The following is a 23,441-nucleotide window of genomic DNA, read 5'->3' on the forward strand; positions in this document are numbered from 1 at the left end:
GTCAAAAGAGTGTTTTTAGCATGAACGATGCATTTACTGCGCTCAGGTAACCGCAGCGACAGTATATTTCGAATTGCCGCGGTAAAAGCATCGCTCAAAATGACTTAGCTCGCCCGCTTAACGATCAGTTAGTGGATTAGTAAAGCCCATTTCACGTAGGCGTGAAACAAGCCGTCAAAGAGCTGTAAGTACATCTATTTAAAACATTTCAGGTTTCCACATGAACTACGTGTAACAAATCAGACATTTAATTATTAATTTAGCGGCGTGGCTTGATAACGTAATTTTTTATATAGAACTGGTTTAACTTCGTCTTACATAGAGCTATCAATTGTTTGATAATAGTCAGTGATACACAAAAGACTATTCTTCATTGTCGGGGAATCCGAACTTCATATTATTTCCATAGCAACGAGAGATAACTAATAATCGACGCGACATTGAATCGTGACCCACTTGCGGTATTGAGCCAGTCGGCCTCGAAAACAACGAACAACCGTGACCTTATCTACACCGTGCTCCACCGAGCGGATGCGCCGTCGATCGATATCCTTCCAATAATCGCGAAAAAAGTGAGAAGTTTGTAATTAACCTCGTAATACACACGCGATACTCCATGTTTTCGTATCGAAAAGGGCATTGTAAAATTAATTAATGCCCTCTACACGGAATCGCTAAGTGTAAAATTAATATATCAAAGCAGCTACGGGAATAGTCAAAAAGTTGATTGAATTACAGCATTAGCTTTATACCAGTATATGATATAACAATTCTGAAAAACGTTTAATTCATATTTTAATTACTCCGTCATCATTCTTCAAAGCTTATTAAAACGTTCATTCATAATGAAAATCACACAAACAAAGCGCGACCAGAAAATGAGCAGGGTGACGAAGTGAGGCGCGACTTTGGAAAAGAGGTCCTCGCCATTACGTGATCATAAAAGTCTCTAGGTATGCCATATTTAAAAATCGTAGACCAGCCGTCAAATATTTTTCAAGCAAAACCGAATAGGCGTGGCTATCTCTTTTACGACTTACTAGGCTTCAAAGCGGATCCCACGAAATTCTCAAACAAAAGTTATATCGTTTCTCGGAATCCCGTTTACTCTGTCGAATCACTTTTTGTCCATCGATTACAAACGAGATACGAGGCGAAACAACGTGACGTAGAAAGGATACACAATACTTTTGCGAAAAATTTCTCCGTAATTCTCAAAAGAATGTATCGTTTTTAAACCGCTGCATTCCGAGAAGCATATTTTGCAAAAGAAACGCACGAAAGGCAGCTGCGTCACTGCAGTCTTAGCAGTTTAAAAAATAAATATTTCTGATCTCTATTTTATTCTGCAATGCTTCTGTACATATAATATCGCAATAAAACGAGCACGATAAGAGCCAAGGATCTTCTAAGAAAAGATAAATTATTCTTCTTCTATATCCGTACAAATAAAATATTAATAAAATTTTATGGATTTAAGATCAAGTAATGTAAATTTTTGTAATTTCAGGATAAAATTAGCAGCATATATCAAAATGCTAATTTCAAGTATTAAAATAAATGCTATTGCATATTCAGCGCTGTTCTCCTGGCTAGATACAGATTTCTATAACGTTTACGAAACCAAATTAACGGTCGATTAAAATTTTCACTACATAAGACGCGTCACGCGTGAGGTTTCTTGCATGACGTTTGATTCGTTACGGATGCTGATTCGAAAAAGAACGATTGTATGTCACTTGCGATTTCCGAGATACAAAAAGAGACAGACAGACAGATAGACAGACAGACAGACAGACAAAGACAGAAACAGAGACAGAAACAGAGACAAAAAGAGAGAGAGAGAGAGAGAGAGAGAGAGAGAGAGAGAGAGAGAAAAAGTTGCTCGTTTAAAGCAGTTGATCTGACGAAAGCCCGAGTTTTCCATCGTGGCCTTCGTGCATGCGTATGTGATAGACCACACGGTGTGGCTATATTCGAGGTCCGAGAGATACCAACCGATTAATACGCCACCACGGCTGGCTGCCCCATTAGCTTTAATCGCTCAACACAGGCAATCCGGTACCGGGTGTTCACGCGCGACTTCCGCGCGCGCTCTCGTGCAATGGGTGTTTACCGAGGCAACATGCTCACTCGAGCGCGAATCTCCCCGTGTACTGACACTTCATTGATATAATTTGCATACGCGGCCCACCGTCCTACGAAAACTGCGGAGATAAACGCCGCGCCGGAGCAGCGGGCGTACATTCGGGCATGCCAAAGGTCAAAGTTGCGGCCGGGCTCGCACACGGAAAGCGAAATGTAGCAGCTGGACTTGGGCGATCAAAGCACCGTCGTCGTCGTCGTCGGTCGCACCGAAAATATTTTAAGTAAATAAAGTATCGACTCTCCCGGCACCAAGTGCATCCATGCGGAGCACCGCTTTTACCGTCAAAGACTGACCTTGCACGATTTTCGGGCACGAAACGAATTCCCTAAGTTAGCTGAATGTTTCGCGCGCATAGAGAGCGACACGCTTGAGACGACACTAAGGAAGAATGTTGGAGAGCGCTGGTCGAGAAAACAATAAATGCGACCTATTTAGTTGCTCGACCGTTTAGCATGACTCTTAATTGTGGAATAACGGTTAATTGCCGCGCTGGTACCTTTTAACAGAGCGAACAGCGCTGGAACTTCTGATGTTACTATATTGACGCGAAATATTCACAGGAATTTTATAAAAGAGATGTATGTTAGAATAATTAAGCGCAAATTAAAATTCAACACAGAAACTGCGTTCTCTTATGAAATATCATTGCACGGAAATCGCACTCATAAATGGGATTAATCAAAAATTGGTATGCATATATTGTAATATCAGAAGATTAGACAATAAAATTATTTTACTAATAATATACACAATAATATAATAATATATTGTTAAATCACCAATAACTAATTAGTAGCAATCTATGGCATATTCATGTACAGATTAATTTCCTAATAATTTCCTCTTCAGTCAAAAAATCTAAATATATCGCATAAACATTAAGTTCACAAGATTAATGTTACATTCAATCTTCGTTCATATAATCCAAGTAATTATCCACTAATTCATGTTTCGATCTCCTATGCTAGAACTTGTCAATAATCTCTCTTATCGTAACTATCTACGCAAATTACGAAGATTAATTATTTCTCAGAACAATTAATCATAACGGATCGACGATGTATATAAAGTTTAATGATGCATCCGTAGTAGATTGAACCGACCAGTTCTCACGGGAAAGCGATTCTTGCCGATTTGCAAGAAATTCCCATCTTTTGTGAAACAGGTGGGTATTCTTGTCGGAGAAAGGTACTCGCGAGGTCGCGAGGCTCATCGTCGCAACGAAATGTCATTCTTACGACACTCTTCGTGGCCCACACGAGCCGCAGGCGAGGGATACAAGAGACGCGGTAGGCTAACGTGTCGAACGACGTACGCGAACCACGTGGGCAGAGACTAATAGCTGTCCGTGAACAGCGGATCGTCGAACGCAACCGCGAAGACGGGGGAGCGTATATCTGCGATACCGTGTCGGGTAATCTCGATACCGATAGCGCCGTACACGCTTCGCTGCCGCGCGATTAATGCCCGCCGTCGCCGTCTAGGACGATACCCGATGTTAAGCGCCCGGCCTCTTGCTCCACGAGTCATGCTCGAGTTAACTATCGATATTTAAGAGACGCGAGATATTCAGACCGGCGACTTGACGTCAAACGATACGGACGTTACCGCTTACGTAAGTTTGCACGTTCATCTTAATTAAACAGTAACAGGTAGGGAAATAAATACAATATTAAACCAAACTTTGCTAACTTTTGTCAGATAACTGGAAAATTTCTATGGCTGACTTTTCTCCTCCTCATTGCAGAGGATTTTTCGGATTATTATCAGATATTATCAGACGTTTAAAGGGGATAAAATCACATGTAGTACAAAATATTGATAAAATAAGTACAAGACTTTCACGATCAACGTGGAGACCATTTTATATCTATTATATATTTTGATTCTTTCTTCTTTTAGTTCATACAACCACCTGATTTCAATTTCAACCAACTTTTCGCAACTATTTACTCGAAGTTAAAGAAAGAGCAGCTTACCGGCACCTTCCCGTTGGCGTTCTTGGCGTCATTGTTCTCCAACAACGGCGCACTGCTACTCTTCCCGCCCATTTCCACGGCTAGAGGTTCCGGCTTCAGCTGGAGACTCGCCGCGGACGGAGAAGACGGCGCTCGGGGCGGCGTCTCGAGTAGCTCGCCCGAGCTCAAGGAACTGCTCGCAGTGGTGGACAAGCCTGTTGCAGAAGAATAGCCGAGCGGCTAGATTAGAATTTATACCATGTAGAAATAAACTATCGCAAAGTATATCGTCCGACTAGTAAAATCTTCGAGAAACTGGTCTCATAAAACAAGTTTTTCCAAATAAATGATTCGTATTTATTACGCTTAAGCGTATTATTGCGCCGCGCGTAATAAGAAAACATAAAAAATGACAGCTTGACATTACGCGTAGGAGGAATACTTGGAAATATGTCGACATGACTCACATAGCGGTAAATTCGTAGGCCTGGGCGTCCTGATCCTCGGCAACGAGTCATCGAGACCACTACTGCTGTCCACCGCGTCCTGCGAGTACTGGTCGTCGATCTGTTTCGTTTGCGTGTGCACGCTTTCGCGTTTGACCCACACGTCTTGCGAATTCTTGTCGTTTCGCGAGCTCAGTTTCGACGGCCGTCGCCGGATTCGCTCCCATGTCTCTTTGCGATGACATTTGTTCGGTATTGACGCTACGTGAAAGACAACAACATCGAGATTTAAACAAATATCGATTTTTATATAATACTAAATATTTATATAATGTAATATTATATTAAAATATATTATATGACTAAAAAATAAAAAAATATTTTTAGGAACCGCAAGTGTATTATCATTGTAAATATACGCGATTATAAATCACAAATGATTTGATTGATTGAAACAAAAATGCTACCAGTAGTTTAATTTCCGAAAGTAAAAGAAAATATAAATATGGCAATTTGATTTTTAGGATATTTATGTCGATATCTACGAAGAGATAATAAAATAGTTCTAGCTTACGTTTAGTCAATCGGCGGTCCGTACTTCTAGGTGGACTCGCTGTTCCGATCCCACTTTCAAGCGGAGATGCTCTGTCGGTAGTATCCGGCGACAAGCTTCCGGAGGAAATCTCGTCCATGCTTTGCAGGAGGTCTTGAGACGACGATGAGGATCTATTGTCGTCATCCACGGTGTCTTGAGGGGAAACTGGGTCTAAGGTACTCTCATCTTGCAACGACTGCGAATCTAATTGGGACTCGGCTGCGATTAAGAAATATGCAATTTAGAGAAAACTATGAACTAAATATACAATAGTAATCCTACATGTATCATTCATTGAAATATATATATAATACATTTTTATAACTCCCGAACAAAATTGTTATCAAACTTTTATAGAAATATAAAATATATTTGTGTAAACTAATAATGTATTAATATAATAAAATATACACCTTTATCTATTTTCTATAAATTTTTTATCGTACAAAAATATTCTCTCCGTCAGAAGAGATTGAAAATAAATTAATATAATATCACAATATATACTATTCAATACCACCCAAAGGCAGAAACATTATTCCAACCAGATGTAATTTTAACCGACTCGAAAGGTCAACGGGGAGTTAATTTGAACGTAAATCATTGACAAACTCTTGTAATAGTCGCTTACTGAATTACGGAAATCCGAAACGGAAATAAATTTCACGGGCGTTAACTAATCTCATGAATATATATTAAGCGGGCCATGTAAGCAACGTGGGACGATACGAAAATTACCTTGAGGAGAGTCGCAATCGCTGACCCAGGTGAAGCTAGAGCTCCTCGAAATCGCCGGTGACGTTTGAGTCGCCATGTCGGAGCAGGTGAGAGTATCCATCGGCGGACTATTTGGGCAACAAGAACCCGAGCCACTTCGTATTCTCGACAACAAAGACTGCAGGGAAATAGGCAACTAGAAACGACAATATAAATTAGTTAGACCTCGCTTTTCCATTGCTTCCAAATTATATTTTTTAGTAAATATGAAAACAAAACAGTTTCATATTTTAATAACTTAATGCATGCTAATTCCAAATAAATTTTTTTAAAACAATGTTTGCAAATTTAAAAATATTGCAATGGATAATACCGAGCTAATAATTAAATTCAAATTTTATTCTATTTATATTAAATAATTATTTAAAAGCATTTAATTAAAAAACTGTAAATATTTGATTAATCAAATATTTACATATTAATAATTATTTAAATGTATCTTCTGATTATAATTCTCTGAATTTAATATAGACTCGTCGAGATAAATATACATATTATAATGCAAATAAACTAATGCATGATTAATTCTCAATAATTTCATGTCGGTGAAATATAATTAGTTGTAAGAAATATCAATATGAAACTTACAGATCCCGTTTTCGCGTTCTGCTCCTCCATAATCCTCTTCACGTCAGCGTGCTCCAGCTTGCCGAGGGTTCCGTTCTCGATCCCGCAATTTCCATTGACGTCACCGTTCTCGGACAAGTCGCAATTCACCGCAACGTCGTTGCCCCAAGTTCGCGTCAACGAGAATTTCTTCAAGTCCACCGGGCTGACTCGTCTGATATCTCGGTCCGATTCCGACAATCTTTTCGCGGTGACGTCAGAACGTAGAGTTAGCGGCGATATCGCTCTCTTTTTTCGAATCAACGTTTCTCTCGAGTTTGCCTTATCATTCTTCGTCTCATGAAGCCTGTCGTTTCTCAAGCGCAGCATATCTTGATCCGGCAGGGAAGACACGCTAACCAGAATAACGTCGTCGGAGCTCTCGTGGAACACCGGAGTGTGCCGTTTTCTCAATAATTTCGAGAACGGTGGCTTCTTCTCGTCCGTGGGCGTTACGGGCGCTGATTTCGGGACGTGATTGTCCAACGATTTAGATCTGCCCGTCTCCTCGTTCGGAAATACGTCGTCGTAATCGGGATCCATGGTCTCTCGATCGTCAGGACCTCGTCGGAGTCTCCGCAGTCGCATTGCCTTTCTGCGCTTTTGGCTCGTTAGATTGATGGGAAGGCTCGTCTTTCTCTCGGATCGTTGTCGCGGCGGTAATTTCGCGTTCGCTTCTTCGGCGTCTTCCTCAGCGCATCTGAACGATCCGGCTTGGAGCGCTGTGTCCACGTTGGTGTCTTCATTGGTCTTCGAACTTAATCCTACGGGTGTCTTTGGTGCATGGCAAGGATTCGATCGCGTGTCTTTCGAGATGCATTCACGTTCCAATTTCGACGGTAGACTAGAGGTGATTCTATCGATCTGGTTCCTGATCGAGTTTATTGGCAGACAGTTGCCGGGCTCGTCGTAGTCGGAGCTCAGAGTCTCCGCGGTATGAAATCGCCCACGTTTGCCAATGATGTCCTGCAGATTCTCCGGCAGGCTACCGCTCTTCCGTCCTTCAGAAATTACTCGATCGTGAGGCTCGTCGTAATCGGAGTTCAACAGACAGCGACGATCATCGTCGACGAATAGTTTTCCGTTCCTGCGATCTCGTAGACTCTTCTCGTCTCGAAGAGAACCACGTTCACCGCCGAACTCTCGCTCGGAGCACTCGCTGTCAGATATTCCGAATTCGTTCAGCAGCTCCTTGTATTGTACCACCCTGACGTCGTCGTCGCCACGCGCGGCTTCTCTCCTCGTTTTTTCTTTGGTAAGTTCGTTGATCTCGTTGGCGATTATGCTATTGAACTCCGCGAGGATGCTGTTCGACCACTCGCCGATATCCTCGTCGCCTCTCGTCAACGAGTTTTGTCTCCTCGCGAAGCCGTGCGATTTCGCAGCGGGCAAATCTTTCGGGATGAACGAATCGTTCGTGTAGCCCGACAATTTTTCGGGCTGAGTCGAATACTTCGTCTCTTTGCGGAGTGGAGTCGTTGGAGCTGATTCGATTATCTCGCCGATTTCCTCCTGCAACCAATCAGAAATTCAAAGCGGTTAAAACATCACATTGCCGGAGAGAATAGCCCTTTCACTAAGAAGTACGTTATTTTTGCAAAGCGTGATATACAGCTCGTGAATGGAATATAATATCATATGTGCTACGTAATTTAAATTAAGGAAGAAGCTTCGTTGAAAGTCGTCATCGTTTAAATATAGCTGTCGCTCGATCGACGAGGCTAAAGAGAAACTTGCAAAAATCTATTGGCGATAGATATAGGTTAGGTTAGGTTAGGTACTACCTTTGCGCCACGGATATCTCGCGCGTACAGTTAGCCAGCGGAACGCATTTATAAAGTGGCCCATAATGAAGCGGTTACGAGAGACGCTGACAGAACCAACGCGCAACGCGGTCCTCCGTTGCTCGTCATGCGAAATAAAACGAGGGAATCGGCCAGCTGCCGCGACTTAACACGAACGAGCCGATTTCAAGATGGACGATGGACGATGGACGCGATCTCTCTCTTTCCCTCCTGCTTTCTTGTTCTATTTATCTATCAATCGCGTCCCCCTTCCTTCTTTAAAGGCACATAATCATTGTGAAGCGAGTGTGCATATCCTAAGCAGGACTGCAGTGAAACGCGATTAAGAGAAGTTAAAGTGTATAAGATTTATTATGCACTTAAATAAAAATATATATGTATAAGAATAGAGCTGGAGTTAAACATGCTTTTCATTCGACTAATAAAATAAATTTCAATTTTTGCATTTATATATTTGAGACTTAAAATAATTAACTAAAAAAATATTCACTAAAATTAAAACGTTTAACGTATTATATTCGTCGACAACGCAAGAAATATTCCGTACTTTCAGCTTTAAATTAATAATATACGTTGAAATTCGCCAAGTCTTCGAGCCGACCCTGACCGGCCCTCCTCCATTGCACAGGCGGGCTAAATTGAATTTGCATAAGTCTCTTCGATGCAGCTCGCTCACGACCCACGCGATCTCGGATCTACGCACGAGACAGTCGCGAGACGAAACCAACCGGACGCTTCGGTCTCGTCGATCGACGTATCAAATTATACCGGATGGAAAGAACAAGCTTGATTAAACCGAGAAGGTTAAGACGATTTGGCAATTCAATCGAAAACTCCACTCTCAGACGTATCAAAGACTAAAATTAAGGATGAAAAATTAAATCAAGAGATTGAAATTGCGGAGGAAAGAATCTTCAGTCAGTCTTTATATCTTATACGAATTAGAAAACAATTATTGAGATTCGCAGAGAGTGCGCGTGAGAGGAAGGACGTGGGAATCTTAAGACCGCAACAACGCAAAACGCAATGGCGCATTTACGCGTATACCTATATATACGAGTGAACAAAATTTATAGGCTGCCGTGCGTATTTGGTATATGCAAACCGTCGACGCGAGTAGTTACAGTCCGCCTAACCGGCGCGGACTTAGCGAAGAAAACTCATCAGGACTGCGGCGCAACGTCGTCGGCGCGTAAGACGAAGAGCCGCTAAGATAAGACGGCGGGGGAGATGGAGTAAGAAGAAGGAGGAGCTGTCGAGGGTATCCAGCCGGTACGATTGCATCCAGCTGGGCGATCAATCATCGCGTGCACGAGCTTCCTATTGTTCCTACGCGGGTGTTACATTGTGCGCCGCGGGCTAATGGCCGCCTCGCGGAAGATACCGGGATATAATTGTCTCGGACGTGTCAACCCATTTACTATCGGCGACTATAATCTCGCGGCTTTGATATACCTTGATATATCTTCGGGGACTGGTCTACCCCCGAAACAGGTTAATCCTGACGTCAGTGGATAGGTTTGTAATTGTAATTGCGTAATAAGTACGTTTGAAAGCCTGACCTTATTTATGTTCGTTGTTCGTTGTACTAATTTACCACGTGAGAATGAATCGTACATATTGTAAGTATACTTAAAGCGAGGAAATAATTGGTGTAAGTTTAAAATTTTTACTAAAAGTTTTGTTGTTTTTGCAGTTACAAGTGAATAAGTTACTTATAGAATGTATCATAAAACTGATTCAGAAAGTGTTACTTACATGTTTAATATCAATTTAATAATATGTATATTAATATTTTGCAATACATAATATAATATAATTGGGGGGAATTAAATAATATATTAAATAAATACTACGTAATTAGGATAATTTTTATTTAGAAATTTTTGTTTCGTTGGAAATTTCTTTCAATTTTACATTGAGAAAGAGAGGGAAACAATATTTAGCATTTTTTACATTATTTTTTACATCGTCTTTGTTTCGTTATACATTATGTGTTATTTCTGGAAACACCGTTCTGATGAGCGGCTTAACAAAGCGACAAGTTTCTCACTCGCGCGTCCGATTGTTCACGCAAATCTTAATCGCTATATAATTGTTGATGGATCGAGTGCAACGTTTCCGTCGAAGGACGCGGAAGCGCGCTCGTGAATCGTCTTGATTGGGATCGCGTTTAATCTCCGCTCTCGCGCTACGCCTACAATGGCACACGGCCATCGCCGCGATCGCCGGCATGTGCCATTCTAATATTCTCCATCCATAACGCCCGGGCTGGTACATTTATCAAGACGATATTTATGTGAAAGCACGCACGTCGCGCTTTTAGCGGCGCACTTTCTTCCTACTCGAGATAGCTCTCGTAGCGCAATGATTAGACGAGCGCGTCTGGAAAATTTTCTCTCGCCTCCGCGTAGGCCGACCGCTGATGATAACGACAGTCAGCGAGATTGACGTTGCTGGAAAGACAATAAATTAACACTCGCCGACCGCCGATTTGCTGTAATATTGATAGCGAAAATCGTTCAGCGAAAACGTTACTTACACCATGGCAAAAGCAGACTTTAATTAATGAAATATAATTGCTTGTAAATATAACGTAAAGATAAAAACACGTATATCTTCAGTTATCTTGATTATTTGACAAATATTAAGTTACAATTTTCACGTTAGAAAAAATAGAGAGAGAGAGAGAGAGAGAGAGAGAAATTGGAAGATTTCCCTTTTTATAATAATAATTATTCATATAATAATTACATAGAACTTCAAATCGATCATTTGCCTGTCAAACTCTTAATTTGTTGCTAAAGGAATTAATTAGCGAATGACGCGGAAGTGACCTTTCAAACTGCAGACACGCAATTTCACCGCGCGCAATGCATGTCGCACTTAACATCTTCCTGAAAGCGAGAAAAGTCGTCAACCCGCTTAGGTAATAAAAAGTTTCGATAAAATATCGACGTCGTACACTAAGCGAAGAAGCTTGTCGTACGTCCAAGGTCCAAGTCGTCAATCCCTCCGCCAAGTATGGCCAGCATACGTGCCGACAGTTCCCGGCAGAATTAAAATTAATATTTAAATTAAAGGTAAATCTTGATATTTTTACTGAAGTGTAATAAACTGTTTTAACATATATATTTATCATATTGAACGTTTTAATTTATATTTTCTATTCTTTCTTCTGTCCCCTTCGCTCAAAACACATAAAATTGTTATTACATTTATATAGCATTGTATAAAACTATTAATCTTCTAAAGACAATGTTGTATTATAATACGCATATAAGAAAAGTTCTAGAGTTAGTCGATGCTTGAGATAATGTTATACGAGAAATTTAATTACTAACTTTCTTAGTTAATTAAAAAAAAAATTTTAAATCTCAAATTACTTTTAAAAATTTAAAATATTTTCACATAACAACAGAATGTGCAAGTTCTAAGTTTTCAATATCAAACTTCGGTAAATTCTAATTAAATTAATCTTCTCGCGCATACATGGGATATGTTGCACGAGAAAATTCTAAAATTGCAAATATGCATTCGTATATAAAGCGCATTAATTAACGCAGGTTGTGTGACATCATTTTGGCGTGCGATAGTTTCGTCCATCGTGCGGGCTTAATTGACTCAAAACTTAATTAAGCACCGGCTGGAGAAGCTCGAGAGTCTCCCAGTGAGCATAAAGAATGATCGGGTAGGATTAAAGCAACGTTTTAATCATCTCATAAACTGCATCTCATGGTCGAGTGCATCGCTTCGGGAAATCGATCGCATGAATCTTAGCGTATCAACGATTTTTCGTCACGCCTGCGCGTGCCACTTAATCCACTTGCAATCACCAAGCTGATTAATTAATCGCAATGATTGCTAATTAACGTCGCCACATAAATCAAGTAAAATTCGGCGGTAAACGGTTCCCGAAATCGAACTTATCCAATTGCGTCAATAATCAACGCAATTTATAATACTGGCTTTTTCGCTGTTTGGTCCAGGAATCCTGGTTAATTCTGCATTTTGTCTTTTTGCGTGAGACGATACGCATATAAAAATATCATGTTAATTAATTGACTTCTCATTCGCATTAAATGATACGCTAATATGAAAGATTACTACGACATTAAACACGCGAAGCTTAATATCTGTACGCCGCCGAATGAAATGTGACCTATCGATCGGATAGAAATTTACGTTGATCAACTCGTTCTACTGATCTTATCTGATCTTCCCACATATTTGTCGGATAGCTCGAGAATTCTACCAGTCGGCTCTTAATTAATTTTCCGTGACGATCATAATATTTTATGCATGTCGTCATATTATCGACTATGAATTTCTCACTTAATTCATTTCACCTCGATTACCGACTCTCTCCCTCTCTTCCTCTCTTTGTATCTCTCAATACATAATAATATTAATTTAATAGTTCATGGAAACATCGAGCATTTCCCTGACCATTCTTCGAGACATAAATTTTCGTACATTTTATTAATGTTAAAAAGATATTACGATACATATATAAATATGATACCAGATATAAAATATTTACATGCATCTCATATGTCATATTTTACATAGTTTGGTTTATCATTTTTCTTCATTTCAGCACTTCAGGTATATTTCCTGATAAATCACGTGTTTCCACGGTTTGTCCAATCGATCGTGAACGAACGCGGCGTCATGCGAGGCTATACAGGATCGGAATTCGATCGATTTTCATTTACGCGTGAAACACGCGTGTCGTGATGCCAAGGATCTCAGGTGTTCTATACATATACGCGTCCACGGTGGACGAGGTCTTATTTGTCTGCGCGAAGGATCGCCTTGCGGATTTCTCGACGGTCACGAAATGACGAATTCCCGCTAGCAACAGGTTCCAGCACTTATTATGAGGCGCGATATAACAACAACTGTAATTTTATCCATTTATGTAGTTATATAGGATGTCCCAGAGCTACCGGATGCTTTTTTTCCAATCATAGAGAGATGCCAGAAAGAAGATTAAGAAAATAATGGAAATTTTACAGCTGAGCATTAATAATTGCATGAAAAGCCAAATGATAAACTTTCACAACATTTTTGCCAAAGGAAAAGTTACTTTTAAATTCAATGTAGAATTTATGAATGAAAAAAGACAGTGTTCCAGGAACGTTATAAAATTAATTGCAAGTAGTTCAGTCATATGAAAGATACATGCATCTCAGCATCTCGTAAATCCAGCTTGGTTATTTCAGAACTGAAGAAGCGAAAAGAGTTAAAAGACCATCGGGTAGTCTGCATTTAATGTCAAGTTTAACTAACCGTTTTTCTATACAGACTCTCAGTCTAGTAATTAGAAAATCGCTTGAAGATCATTATATGCATCTGTCCATTTTATCGAATAAATCTATCTTCGGGCATGTGCATCAATTAAGGTCAACATCTGATCGTCAGTTGGTATTAAAACCGCGAGTATATAACTGTCTAATTGCAAAAATTGCCTTTTGACGTCTCAACGCCATAATTCATCCGATAACTGTTCACAAGACATGCACTCCCGTGCACCTTCGATCACTTAAGAAACCTACTGATCGAGAAATTAAATGCACGCGTGAATGTGCCTATTTGTTAATAACGTTAAAACTCAAAAAGCCGATCAGTAGACCCTCGGAACGCGGTGCGTAACGACAAGAAGTCTCATAATTTTCATTCCACATATCACACGTCGCTTGGTTGCGCACGCGCGCGCACACATGCTATAAGTGCAAAACTAGATTTACGTTAATGTATATATCTCGTTATTTATTTCGCGCTTACGTGAAATCCCGTGCAAGATCTGGTCTGTTACTTTCCACTTTATATCAGTACGCTTCTCTCCACTTGGCGATACGTAACCGGCTTTTTATCACGAACCTTCCAGTATATGTAATTGCATTATAAATCCGTCTTCTGTTAGATTGACGCGTAAGCAATGCTCGTTTCTAAACACGTTTCAAATACGCTAGGCAAATACGTTTCATAATACTCTCGAACATGGTTTTGTGCAACCGTAAATCTGCCCGCGAAAAACACGGCGGCAAATGAGTATAAAATTTAATCTAATTTGTTGCCAAACGCGCGCAATATTAAAAGTTGGGTTGTAAGATCTCTTGATAAATATCTCAACAACATATAATTAAAACATTTCAAGCAATATAAATTACACACGATTTGATAACAGGAATATGTATTTAGGTACACATGATATTAAATATGATATATCGTTATATATATCGTTATATAAAGAATTTGTTATTTTTATTTCTTAATCATTAAATACGTTAATAACTACGTTAAAAGTTATTCAATTGGTTAGTTAACTAACTAATAATGAGAATAATCAGTTTAATTATTTATTTATTTAAACTGCGATCTCGTAAATAATTATACTCACTATGTGTTATTTCGCTTCTAATTTTCAGCAGCGACGCGATTTATCTCGCCGAAGACGAAAGTTTCGCATAAAACATCGGCTAAATTCAATCATAAAGAAAGTAATCGATAGGATACTCAGAAGCTATGCAAGCCGTAAAAGCACCGCAATTGAAAGTTGAAATACAAAACGGGATTTGTGCCGCGTGCTTTCTACGAGTCGGTGCGGCGAATGTCAACGCGTGCGGTTTTATTGCCGTTGGTCTAGCAATAAAATATCGCCGTTTCTCGTTATATGAGTATTGGCAGAAATTTATCGATGCTTTTTTTTTACCCCGCGGGCTCGTCCGATCGAAAGCATAATTGTAAAAAAAAAAAAAAAAAGGAAAAACAGTGAAGAGGCAAGTCGACGCACGGGTCAGAGAGATCGCGATTTCATCAACGTTCGAGAAAATTGCTCCGAGGCTTTTCTGATCAGTCTCGTGAATCCTGTTCGTGCTTACCTCATTCAGAAGACACTCGTTCATTCGATTATTATTACGTAAAGCGCGCAATAATTATTACATCCCAGTCCCATGATAGATTACGTATACCTGTCATTTTGCACGTAAATCATAGGAATGATTGATTGTTCTCACGTTTCGAGATTTTGATATTGATATACATATTGGTATACTTTTAATATGACAACTCTTCGTTTGACGCTACAGTGCTGATGGTGCTATCTCGGGTAAAACGGGACATATTAAATGAACGATGAGATGTACGCCGGTCGTCGATAGTGACGGGAATCGAGATACATTGTAAGATGCACTCCGCGTACGGTGCACATCCCCCAAACACTTTCTCGTCATCGAAAATCAAGAACGATGGATCGTGCGGCCCGGCGTGTCGGCCCGGTCATTACACGGGTAGTGAAGGGCCGATCGCAAAGGCTCTTTCAGCTTTCTATCGGCCATCGACGGAAATTACACGTTGTATTCCCTTGTGTTACGAGGCACGCCGGGTTTAATCGCGTTACGCTTCTGCTCCGCCATCAGGAAGACCATTACGCGCAACCGTGTTCCCAAAAGGATCCGCCCGCCGCGATCCATTGAAACGGACGCTCATCGCGTGTCGATCGATCGTTTCACTCAAGACGTGATATATATCTTCGCATGTTAGCAGTTACTTCGATCTGCGGTGTCATCGTCCACCGTTTGTTTGTTTTTTTCAACAGCTTCCAGATTTAAGTAAATACGAATATTTCTTCCGAGCTCTGAAAACGTTAACAGCTCGGCGGGGAAAGAGTCGAAACGCGATAAAAGTTACGTCAAAAAAACTTTCAGGAAATATAACTTACAAAACTTACGGGAAATAAAAAATAACTTAACAATAATGCATGTTCGTTTGAAGTTTTAATTCGCGGAATATCTCGCGAATGCATCCACCCTAGCAACACACAGAATCTCACAATTCTCATATAAATTTAAATCCAGCGTTATAAGCAAGACTGAAACAGGATGCGGGAAATTTACATTGACGAGAGAACAATAAAAACAAGTGCGACGCGAGAGAAACATCCTGGCGATGATGCGGAGATGCATCCGCGAGAGCGGCAGTCAGACAGCGCATCTGGAAGCAATCGCTTTCGCGTATGCAAATCGTGGACACAACTTTATTGCGGCGATCGAATAACGAATCCCCTCTCTCTCTGTCTCTCTCTCTTTCTCTTTTCCTTTCTCTCTTTTCTCGCCGGCGGTTTATGTACGTTTCTTACGGCGATAAGGTTAAATGCGAAGACGATCTTCTTTCAGTTTAACACTCGCGCGCGATTTCCTTTTATCGAGCGCGCGCTCGCACGCTCGCGACTCGCGACTCGCCGTGAAAGCGCATCGCGCTCGACGCATGCACGAACGTCGTCACCGCGTGTTAACGGGTCACGCGTCGTACGATCCACGCGTGAGAAACGGTACCTCACCTCGCGGACGTCGCGACGCATACTTTCTCGGATGTGTCGTCGATGCGTCTCGCGTATACGGACGACAATACGTCCTCGTTAAAAACTCTCGCGCGATTTCTTACGTCACGCAACGTTCCGTGCGATGCGTGAGTCGCAAAAAAATTATTGCCGCAGATGCGAGGTGCATAAGTTTCATCGTTGTGACTGTGGTTGTCAATGAATATTATATATTAATATTATTGTGCGTTAAAGGTCTATCCCCCATAATTAAAACGTATCAAATAAAGAAATCAGTTGCGACGTGGTTGCAATGCAAAATTGAACTCGCATCCTCTCTTTATATTTAACAAATTTCGTAATTATTTTTAATAACAATGTCGTAATTATTAGTTTTATTTAGAACTGATAATTAATAGGATTGACTATTTAATCAACAGTAACAATTATTTCACTAGACTGTAAGATAATCAAAGAACTAAATTATCCACGTTAATGAATATTTAATTTCAAGCACATATTCTGTGATTTCGATTCTGTATTCTTTGAAATGAAGGAATTATATAATTATACACACAGCGAGAGGAAATTGAAGGGAGCAACTGAACTCGATATATCGGAGTTCCCGAACTGCAATATCCGTTTGTCATTTTGTAAAATTTAAACTGATCTCACAAATATAAGTTTAAAGTAATCTTTCGAAAAAAAACTACAGTTAAAAAATTTAATTTTACGAATTTCCCTGCAAAATTCACAACTCAAAGTTAGAAACAAAATTCAGGTTATTTTACGGTTGTTTCAAGAGACGTTTTATCGCCTTGGATATACAAATTATTCCGTCAAGTATTTTTAATAATAAATATTCGATTTAAAAAAAAATCGATTCCTCCTCTCATCAATAAATCTTTTTATGAGAAGATCAAGGATCGCGCGACTCATCTTCGACTCTCGCGTTTGACTATCGCCGAATCAAGGTCGAGCGTTTCATCGCCAGGTTGTAAAATCTCTTGAGGCTCGTCATGACGAAGATGGCGAGGATAAAACTGCCAAAATGGAGCAACAAGTGTCGCTGCACCAGTGAACACATGGTCGTGGAAGAAGAAAAGTAGCTCGACCTGAACGCCAAATTCTCTGCCCGCCGCGCCGTCCGGAAATTTCTTCCCTTCCGCGACATTACAGTTATTAGCAACTTTCTCCGATAATTCAACCGAGAATCCGTCCAGCAAAATTGATAGTGACGCGTGAAAACCTGTCCGCGCTTAGGCAGAAATATAGAGAATCAATTATGCTAATAAAATATTATAATGTTAATAACACGTTACAACAGTATCAATCTATGTCCCGTACGATCCGAGTGATCGCGATCCATCGTGAAAATTTGCTCACATTTGATAGAAATATAGAAAATCACATTCTTAATTATATACATTATGCGCATAATATACATGATAATAATATGATTTTAATGAAAAAATAAAAGCATGGAAATATATTCGAGCTTGATAGAAATAGAAAATTAATTACGTTAATGGAAAATAATAATCGTGCCAGTTTAAAACGAAGATGGATCAAGATCCAGAGTAGCATGTGCGGTGAATGATAAAGAATCGCATGCGCGTTTTTCAAACGGTTTCTATAAACGCAAATCGAGATATCTCCGCTCCGTCATTTTCTAATCTACCGTCTACATGCGAGAGGTGCGGCAGCAGCCCTCGGAATGGAAACCGGCCCGGGGAAAAAGTGGGGAATGCGGCGCTCTAAATTCGTGACGTCAACCGGCAAGAACTTGGCCGTTTTAATTGGCTTTAATGAGTTACGAGTTGGTTCGAACAGCGACCTCCTAATATTCTAAACTATTCTAAGCACGACATTAGGACCCTGGCGGTTTCTGTCGCTGACGTTATTCCCGCTGTCATGCACGGAACTCCGTCGACACCTACGAAATCGTCCCACATGCGGACGTCGTCGCCGCCGTGAAATTTCTGTACGTTGAACGGCAAGTAAAAACCAGTCGGTAACTCGACGAATATTTGCGGGGGATAATATCGAGGCGCCGATTGTTTCGATCAATGATATATAAATCGATTACGCCGCCGCAAAATAAAATTAATATCTTTCTTCCGTCGACCGTCGGTTCTCATCCGTTTGTGTTTCCACCCCCTTCCTCCCCCTTGCTACATATTACACGATACGTTACGGATTGACATGCGCGCGGTCTCAACGCCGATCACGTATATGCACACCACATATATCCACACGTGCAATTTTAAGGCCCACCTGATGCCTCGAATCTGTGGTACACACGCAAGGCATTCACGTATTATTCGGGTAAATGTGCATCATTTTCTCGTGCCGTTTACCGTGCCGACAAGTCGCAAAATTACCACCGATCAAGCACCTGCTGGCTATACCTCGCTTCGCGATAAATACCGAAGCCTCCTCAATCGTAACGTGTTTCGCGAGATATCCTTAACACGTTTAACGCCACGCGAGTTCTTATTATAGTGGATATAGTTCTTAGTATAGATGGATATAATTCTGTAAATATAATTCTGTAAATATAATGCAATCGAATACTTTTTATATATCAATAACATGTAGACTCTAATCTCTTTCATCCAATATTAATATACATTCACGTATAATATGTAAATCCGTGTAAAGACTCTGGTAACAATCAAAGAGAGTGTGGAACGGGCTAAGAGACAAGCGCTGTTGACGGTGCACACAGGTTATTTCCTTTATTTATGATATCAAATTTTAAAAACGTTTTTAAAATTTGATATCAAGAATAAAAAAATTAACCTTTGTGCATCGTCAATAGCGCTTAGCTCTTACTTAGCCCGTTCCGCACTCTCTTCACGTATGTACTTATATATATATATATATATATATATATATATATATATAAAATGCTTTACTCTTCTATATAAAAATAAATATATCTAAAATATTTCAAAATTTAGATGCTTTTAAAAATTTTATTCTATTTTTAATGTTATCAAGGAGAAGACGACAGATCGACGGATAGCTAAATCGGCCACTATGGATTGCGATCGCCTCTCACTCCTTTCGAGAAACTGGAACCACGAAGGACAAGATTTATGTCGCTCGCCTCCGCAACAACTGCCTCTGAATCAAACCGAATCGCAGTTAAATCGATGCTCACCTTTAATTGCGGCGATAGCACGAGCGTTTGTGTACGGTCCACGACATATCGGAGATCTCCTTCGCGAAATCACACCAATTTTATCTGGAGTCAATATTTTTAACGGCAAGGGAAAACACTCGCGAAGAAGAACATATTCTATAAACATAAATCAGAGGCAACGATGAGAGATAATTTTCTGATAATTCTTCTGATTTATATTTATCTTCGAAATTATCTTACGGATTAATCACATAATGAATTAATTATAATGGATGCTATATAATATCCTGCAGTAAGAAAGAAAAATAATAAAACCAATAATAAGATAACAGATTATTGCGCAAAAATCATCATTAAAATCTTTGCCGGTTTAATATTGTATCTTCCTTTGCCGGTTTAATATCTCCCTTTCGGCTTAAAATAAGGAGTATCCCGTGTTTCCTACATTTGCATTGAATGAGATTTCTCCCATTAATACGTGCAACAGAGAGCATTTACTTGGATGCTCTCGCCGCGACAGTGCAGTCATATAATTAAAACGCCATAAAGCCCGATAGCTGCACATCGGTTCGCTACATAACCATTCGGATTATTCCGTAATTACGGGGGAAAGCCGATTTAATCTCGTGAGGTACGCATCGCTAATAAATTCGTTTCGAGCACTTCGGGCGAGAAGGAGCGGCGCGGGTCGAGATTCGCGAGCGATAGCGCGATCTCGAAGCATGCGGTGAGACGTAACCAGGTGCGAGTCGCGAAACTATTAAACGGCTCTCCGTTAAGCGAAGAACGCGCGTAATACGCGCGCTTATAGAGAAGCAATCCGCGTGCGGTAATTTAAACGCTAAATAGATAGATAGCTAAACGAAACGTGCGGTCACCGCATGGTCGTTAATATCTTTTACGTCTCCATCGGAATTATCCGCGCGAACTTCTCAATATACACTCACTAGAAGCCATTACTTGGAAGATTACCATTGACATTCGAAACCAAATGCTTTAACGGGAACGTCGAACGTGAAAAGTAATTGTCACACCTCTCTTAAATCTAAACGTTAGATATTATGCACTTATCGTTAAGCATAACATATTTGTCGGCGTTAAATATAGCGATAATAAAATGTGCGTTATGATAATTTCACACACTTGACTAAACAACATTGAAACAACGAATAATTGAAATTGGTAAAGTATATGTATATTAGAATCTTTATAAAAGACTGTAGGAATTGTTCTCATATTAGCAATATTAGATAATAATGTTGAAATAAAAATTTATGCAAAAATTCTAATCAGTTTCAAAAGATTTATACACTGCACCTTGATCTTGTTTGCATATATTATATCTTGACATGTTCTGTGTATCTTTTCACTTGAAAGCGATATTATCTTTTGATAATTTATATACTTGCATGTTGTGAATTTTTTTCTTATTTGGCGTATAATTATACGTATATTTAAAATTTTAAAATTTTATTATCATATTTTATATTATTGAACAAATTAAGCTATATAAAATTTTTTCCAACGTATTTAAATAAGCGTATTTAAATAAGTGTCTACTTTTTTTGTAAATAATATACATATATATAACGTACATACATATAATACATATATATATATAAATCTGCTACAATATTAAATATAATTCAAATAAAATATGTTAACTTTGTATTGACATAATTTCATAATTCTTTTCCGTAGCACGATGATTAACATCGTATATTTAATCAACTCTGTTTCTCGATAAAACCACGTCACATCAATGTCCTAGCTATCTATAATATCGCGTAAAGAATAAACTGATTCACGCTATACATAAATAAATCGATCAGAGTAAACGCACGTCATTCTAAACAAAAGACCATCATGCATCGACAACGTAAAAATACGATGCGCCGCTCGGTAAAAAATTAACATTGCACCTTCGTATGTAAAGAGCACAGTGCTTCGCATCCGATGCAGAATGCATCTATTAACTACACTGTACTCACCTACACGCCTGCATCACTTAATCCGTCGCACGTGACTGACATGGACCAAGCGTCGTTAACTAGCCCATACATCATTATATACGAAAAACACGATTCGATATCCAGTCAATGTTACACTATCAATAGTCACTGAACGATATCAATATACGTTCGATACGCGCAGCTCGTACAACAGCAGCGTGATCTTCGACGATCAAGACGCGAGTGCGTGCCACGATCGAGCGTGCACGCACGATCGCTATTCAAGGATCACCAGGTGACACCGATCGACCCAATGTTGCGCGCTACTGATTCTATTTTTATCATGGATATCGTTCCGTATATACTGAAATTTTTCCAGACCGACGGTTAAATTTCTCGTCAATCAGCTTTCATATCAAAAGCTATTAAAATTCGAATAACTTTTTATAGTTTCATCGATCGCGCGTATCTCTTCCTAAATTTTATGGTAAAAAAAACTGTATACATCTATATTTATTTATCAAAACAATAAAAAAATATAATGTAAAACTATTGTATATTCTTCTGTTTCTTCAAAATATATATAAAATTGGCAAGCGGTAATCTTGATATAAATAATAATAAAACAAAAAGACTCGTCTTTTTTCTTTCACGTCAATAATTTTTAATTAAGATTTATTTATTAATTACAATGTATGCGCTTGGTTACAAATTTAGTATTTTTTAATAACTTTTGATTATGAATAATATAATAATTGTGAAGTCCTAGAAAACTATCATTTTTTCAAATCTTATCGAGGACTCTTTGCCTCGCGAATATCAGATATTGCAATCGAATTCAGATTCAAGGCCCTGTCGATATCGCCAGTTTACACTGACCTGACGGTATATGGGAATATCACGGCGTATCGATCGCGCCACGATTCCACGCGGACGACTAATGTTTATACATGATATTGCAAAGTGGATAATGAATAAGTATTATTACACGTCAAAAGATCACCGCGGCCTTGAATACGCGAGATCTCCGCGAACAGCAACGATGCACAAGGAACATTTATACACACCTGACACGTTAAACACCGGGATGTGCAAGTAAAATCGCGCGGATGGTCTCAAATCATCACCGTTGTCGTCATCGTCGTCGTTATCATCGATGGCGCGTTATTAATTTTTTCCGAACGCCGCCGCGCCGTACGCAATCGCCGCGGTCGTAAATCACCGTTTAACGATCGTGCTCCAAGATCGCGTCGATTCGCTCCGATATCCGAGGCCGTTCACCATGGGTTGTTTCTCACCGTCGATTCTCAATTACGCGCGAAGAGGATCCGCACGATTATTACTGCCTTTGTGGCGTTCGCGCGCGAAACGCGGATGTTTCTTCGAGGATACTGCTCTCGCGACTCTCTCGCCGCCGCGAAACTGCAACCGTAATGCGATTGAACCACTATACTACACGCTGCGCCGCCTCGGAGCACGGACACGCGTGCACGTGCACGCGTGCGATACAGGTCTCGACTGTCCGCGCCGTCTCGTTACTGACAGCTGGACGCTGGGCTTATGCCGCGCGGCGAGTGTTACGCGCGAGCAGTGAAATCGCGGAGAGAAATGCGCGCGGGGCGCGGCACCAGTTCGCTTCGTTTCACCCTTCGGTGCATGCTAATGCGTATCGTTAACGT

At 39.9% G+C, this 23,441-nt stretch overlaps 1 protein-coding gene across 2 annotated transcripts in view; it reads right to left on the minus strand.

Annotated features, from left to right (window-relative positions):
• Cv-c (RhoGTPase activating protein) overlaps positions 1-23,441 on the minus strand; it is a 218,550-nt gene that overhangs the window by 128,166 nt on the left and 66,943 nt on the right. For both annotated transcript variants that reach the window (XM_077405574.1, XM_077405575.1), the window contains exons 3-7: positions 6,514-8,043; positions 5,887-6,061; positions 5,128-5,367; positions 4,575-4,814; positions 4,129-4,322 (exon numbers count right to left, since the gene is read on the minus strand). In XM_077405574.1, coding sequence (XP_077261700.1) covers positions 4,129-4,322; positions 4,575-4,814; positions 5,128-5,367; positions 5,887-6,061; positions 6,514-8,043 — 2,379 coding nt within the window. The remainder of the gene's footprint in view (positions 1-4,128; positions 4,323-4,574; positions 4,815-5,127; positions 5,368-5,886; positions 6,062-6,513; positions 8,044-23,441) is intronic.

This window comes from Temnothorax americanus, unplaced genomic scaffold, assembly GCF_048541705.1.
Source record: "Temnothorax americanus isolate GAGA-0224 unplaced genomic scaffold, ASM4854170v1 Scaffold2, whole genome shotgun sequence".
NCBI lineage: Eukaryota > Metazoa > Arthropoda > Insecta > Hymenoptera > Formicidae > Temnothorax > Temnothorax americanus.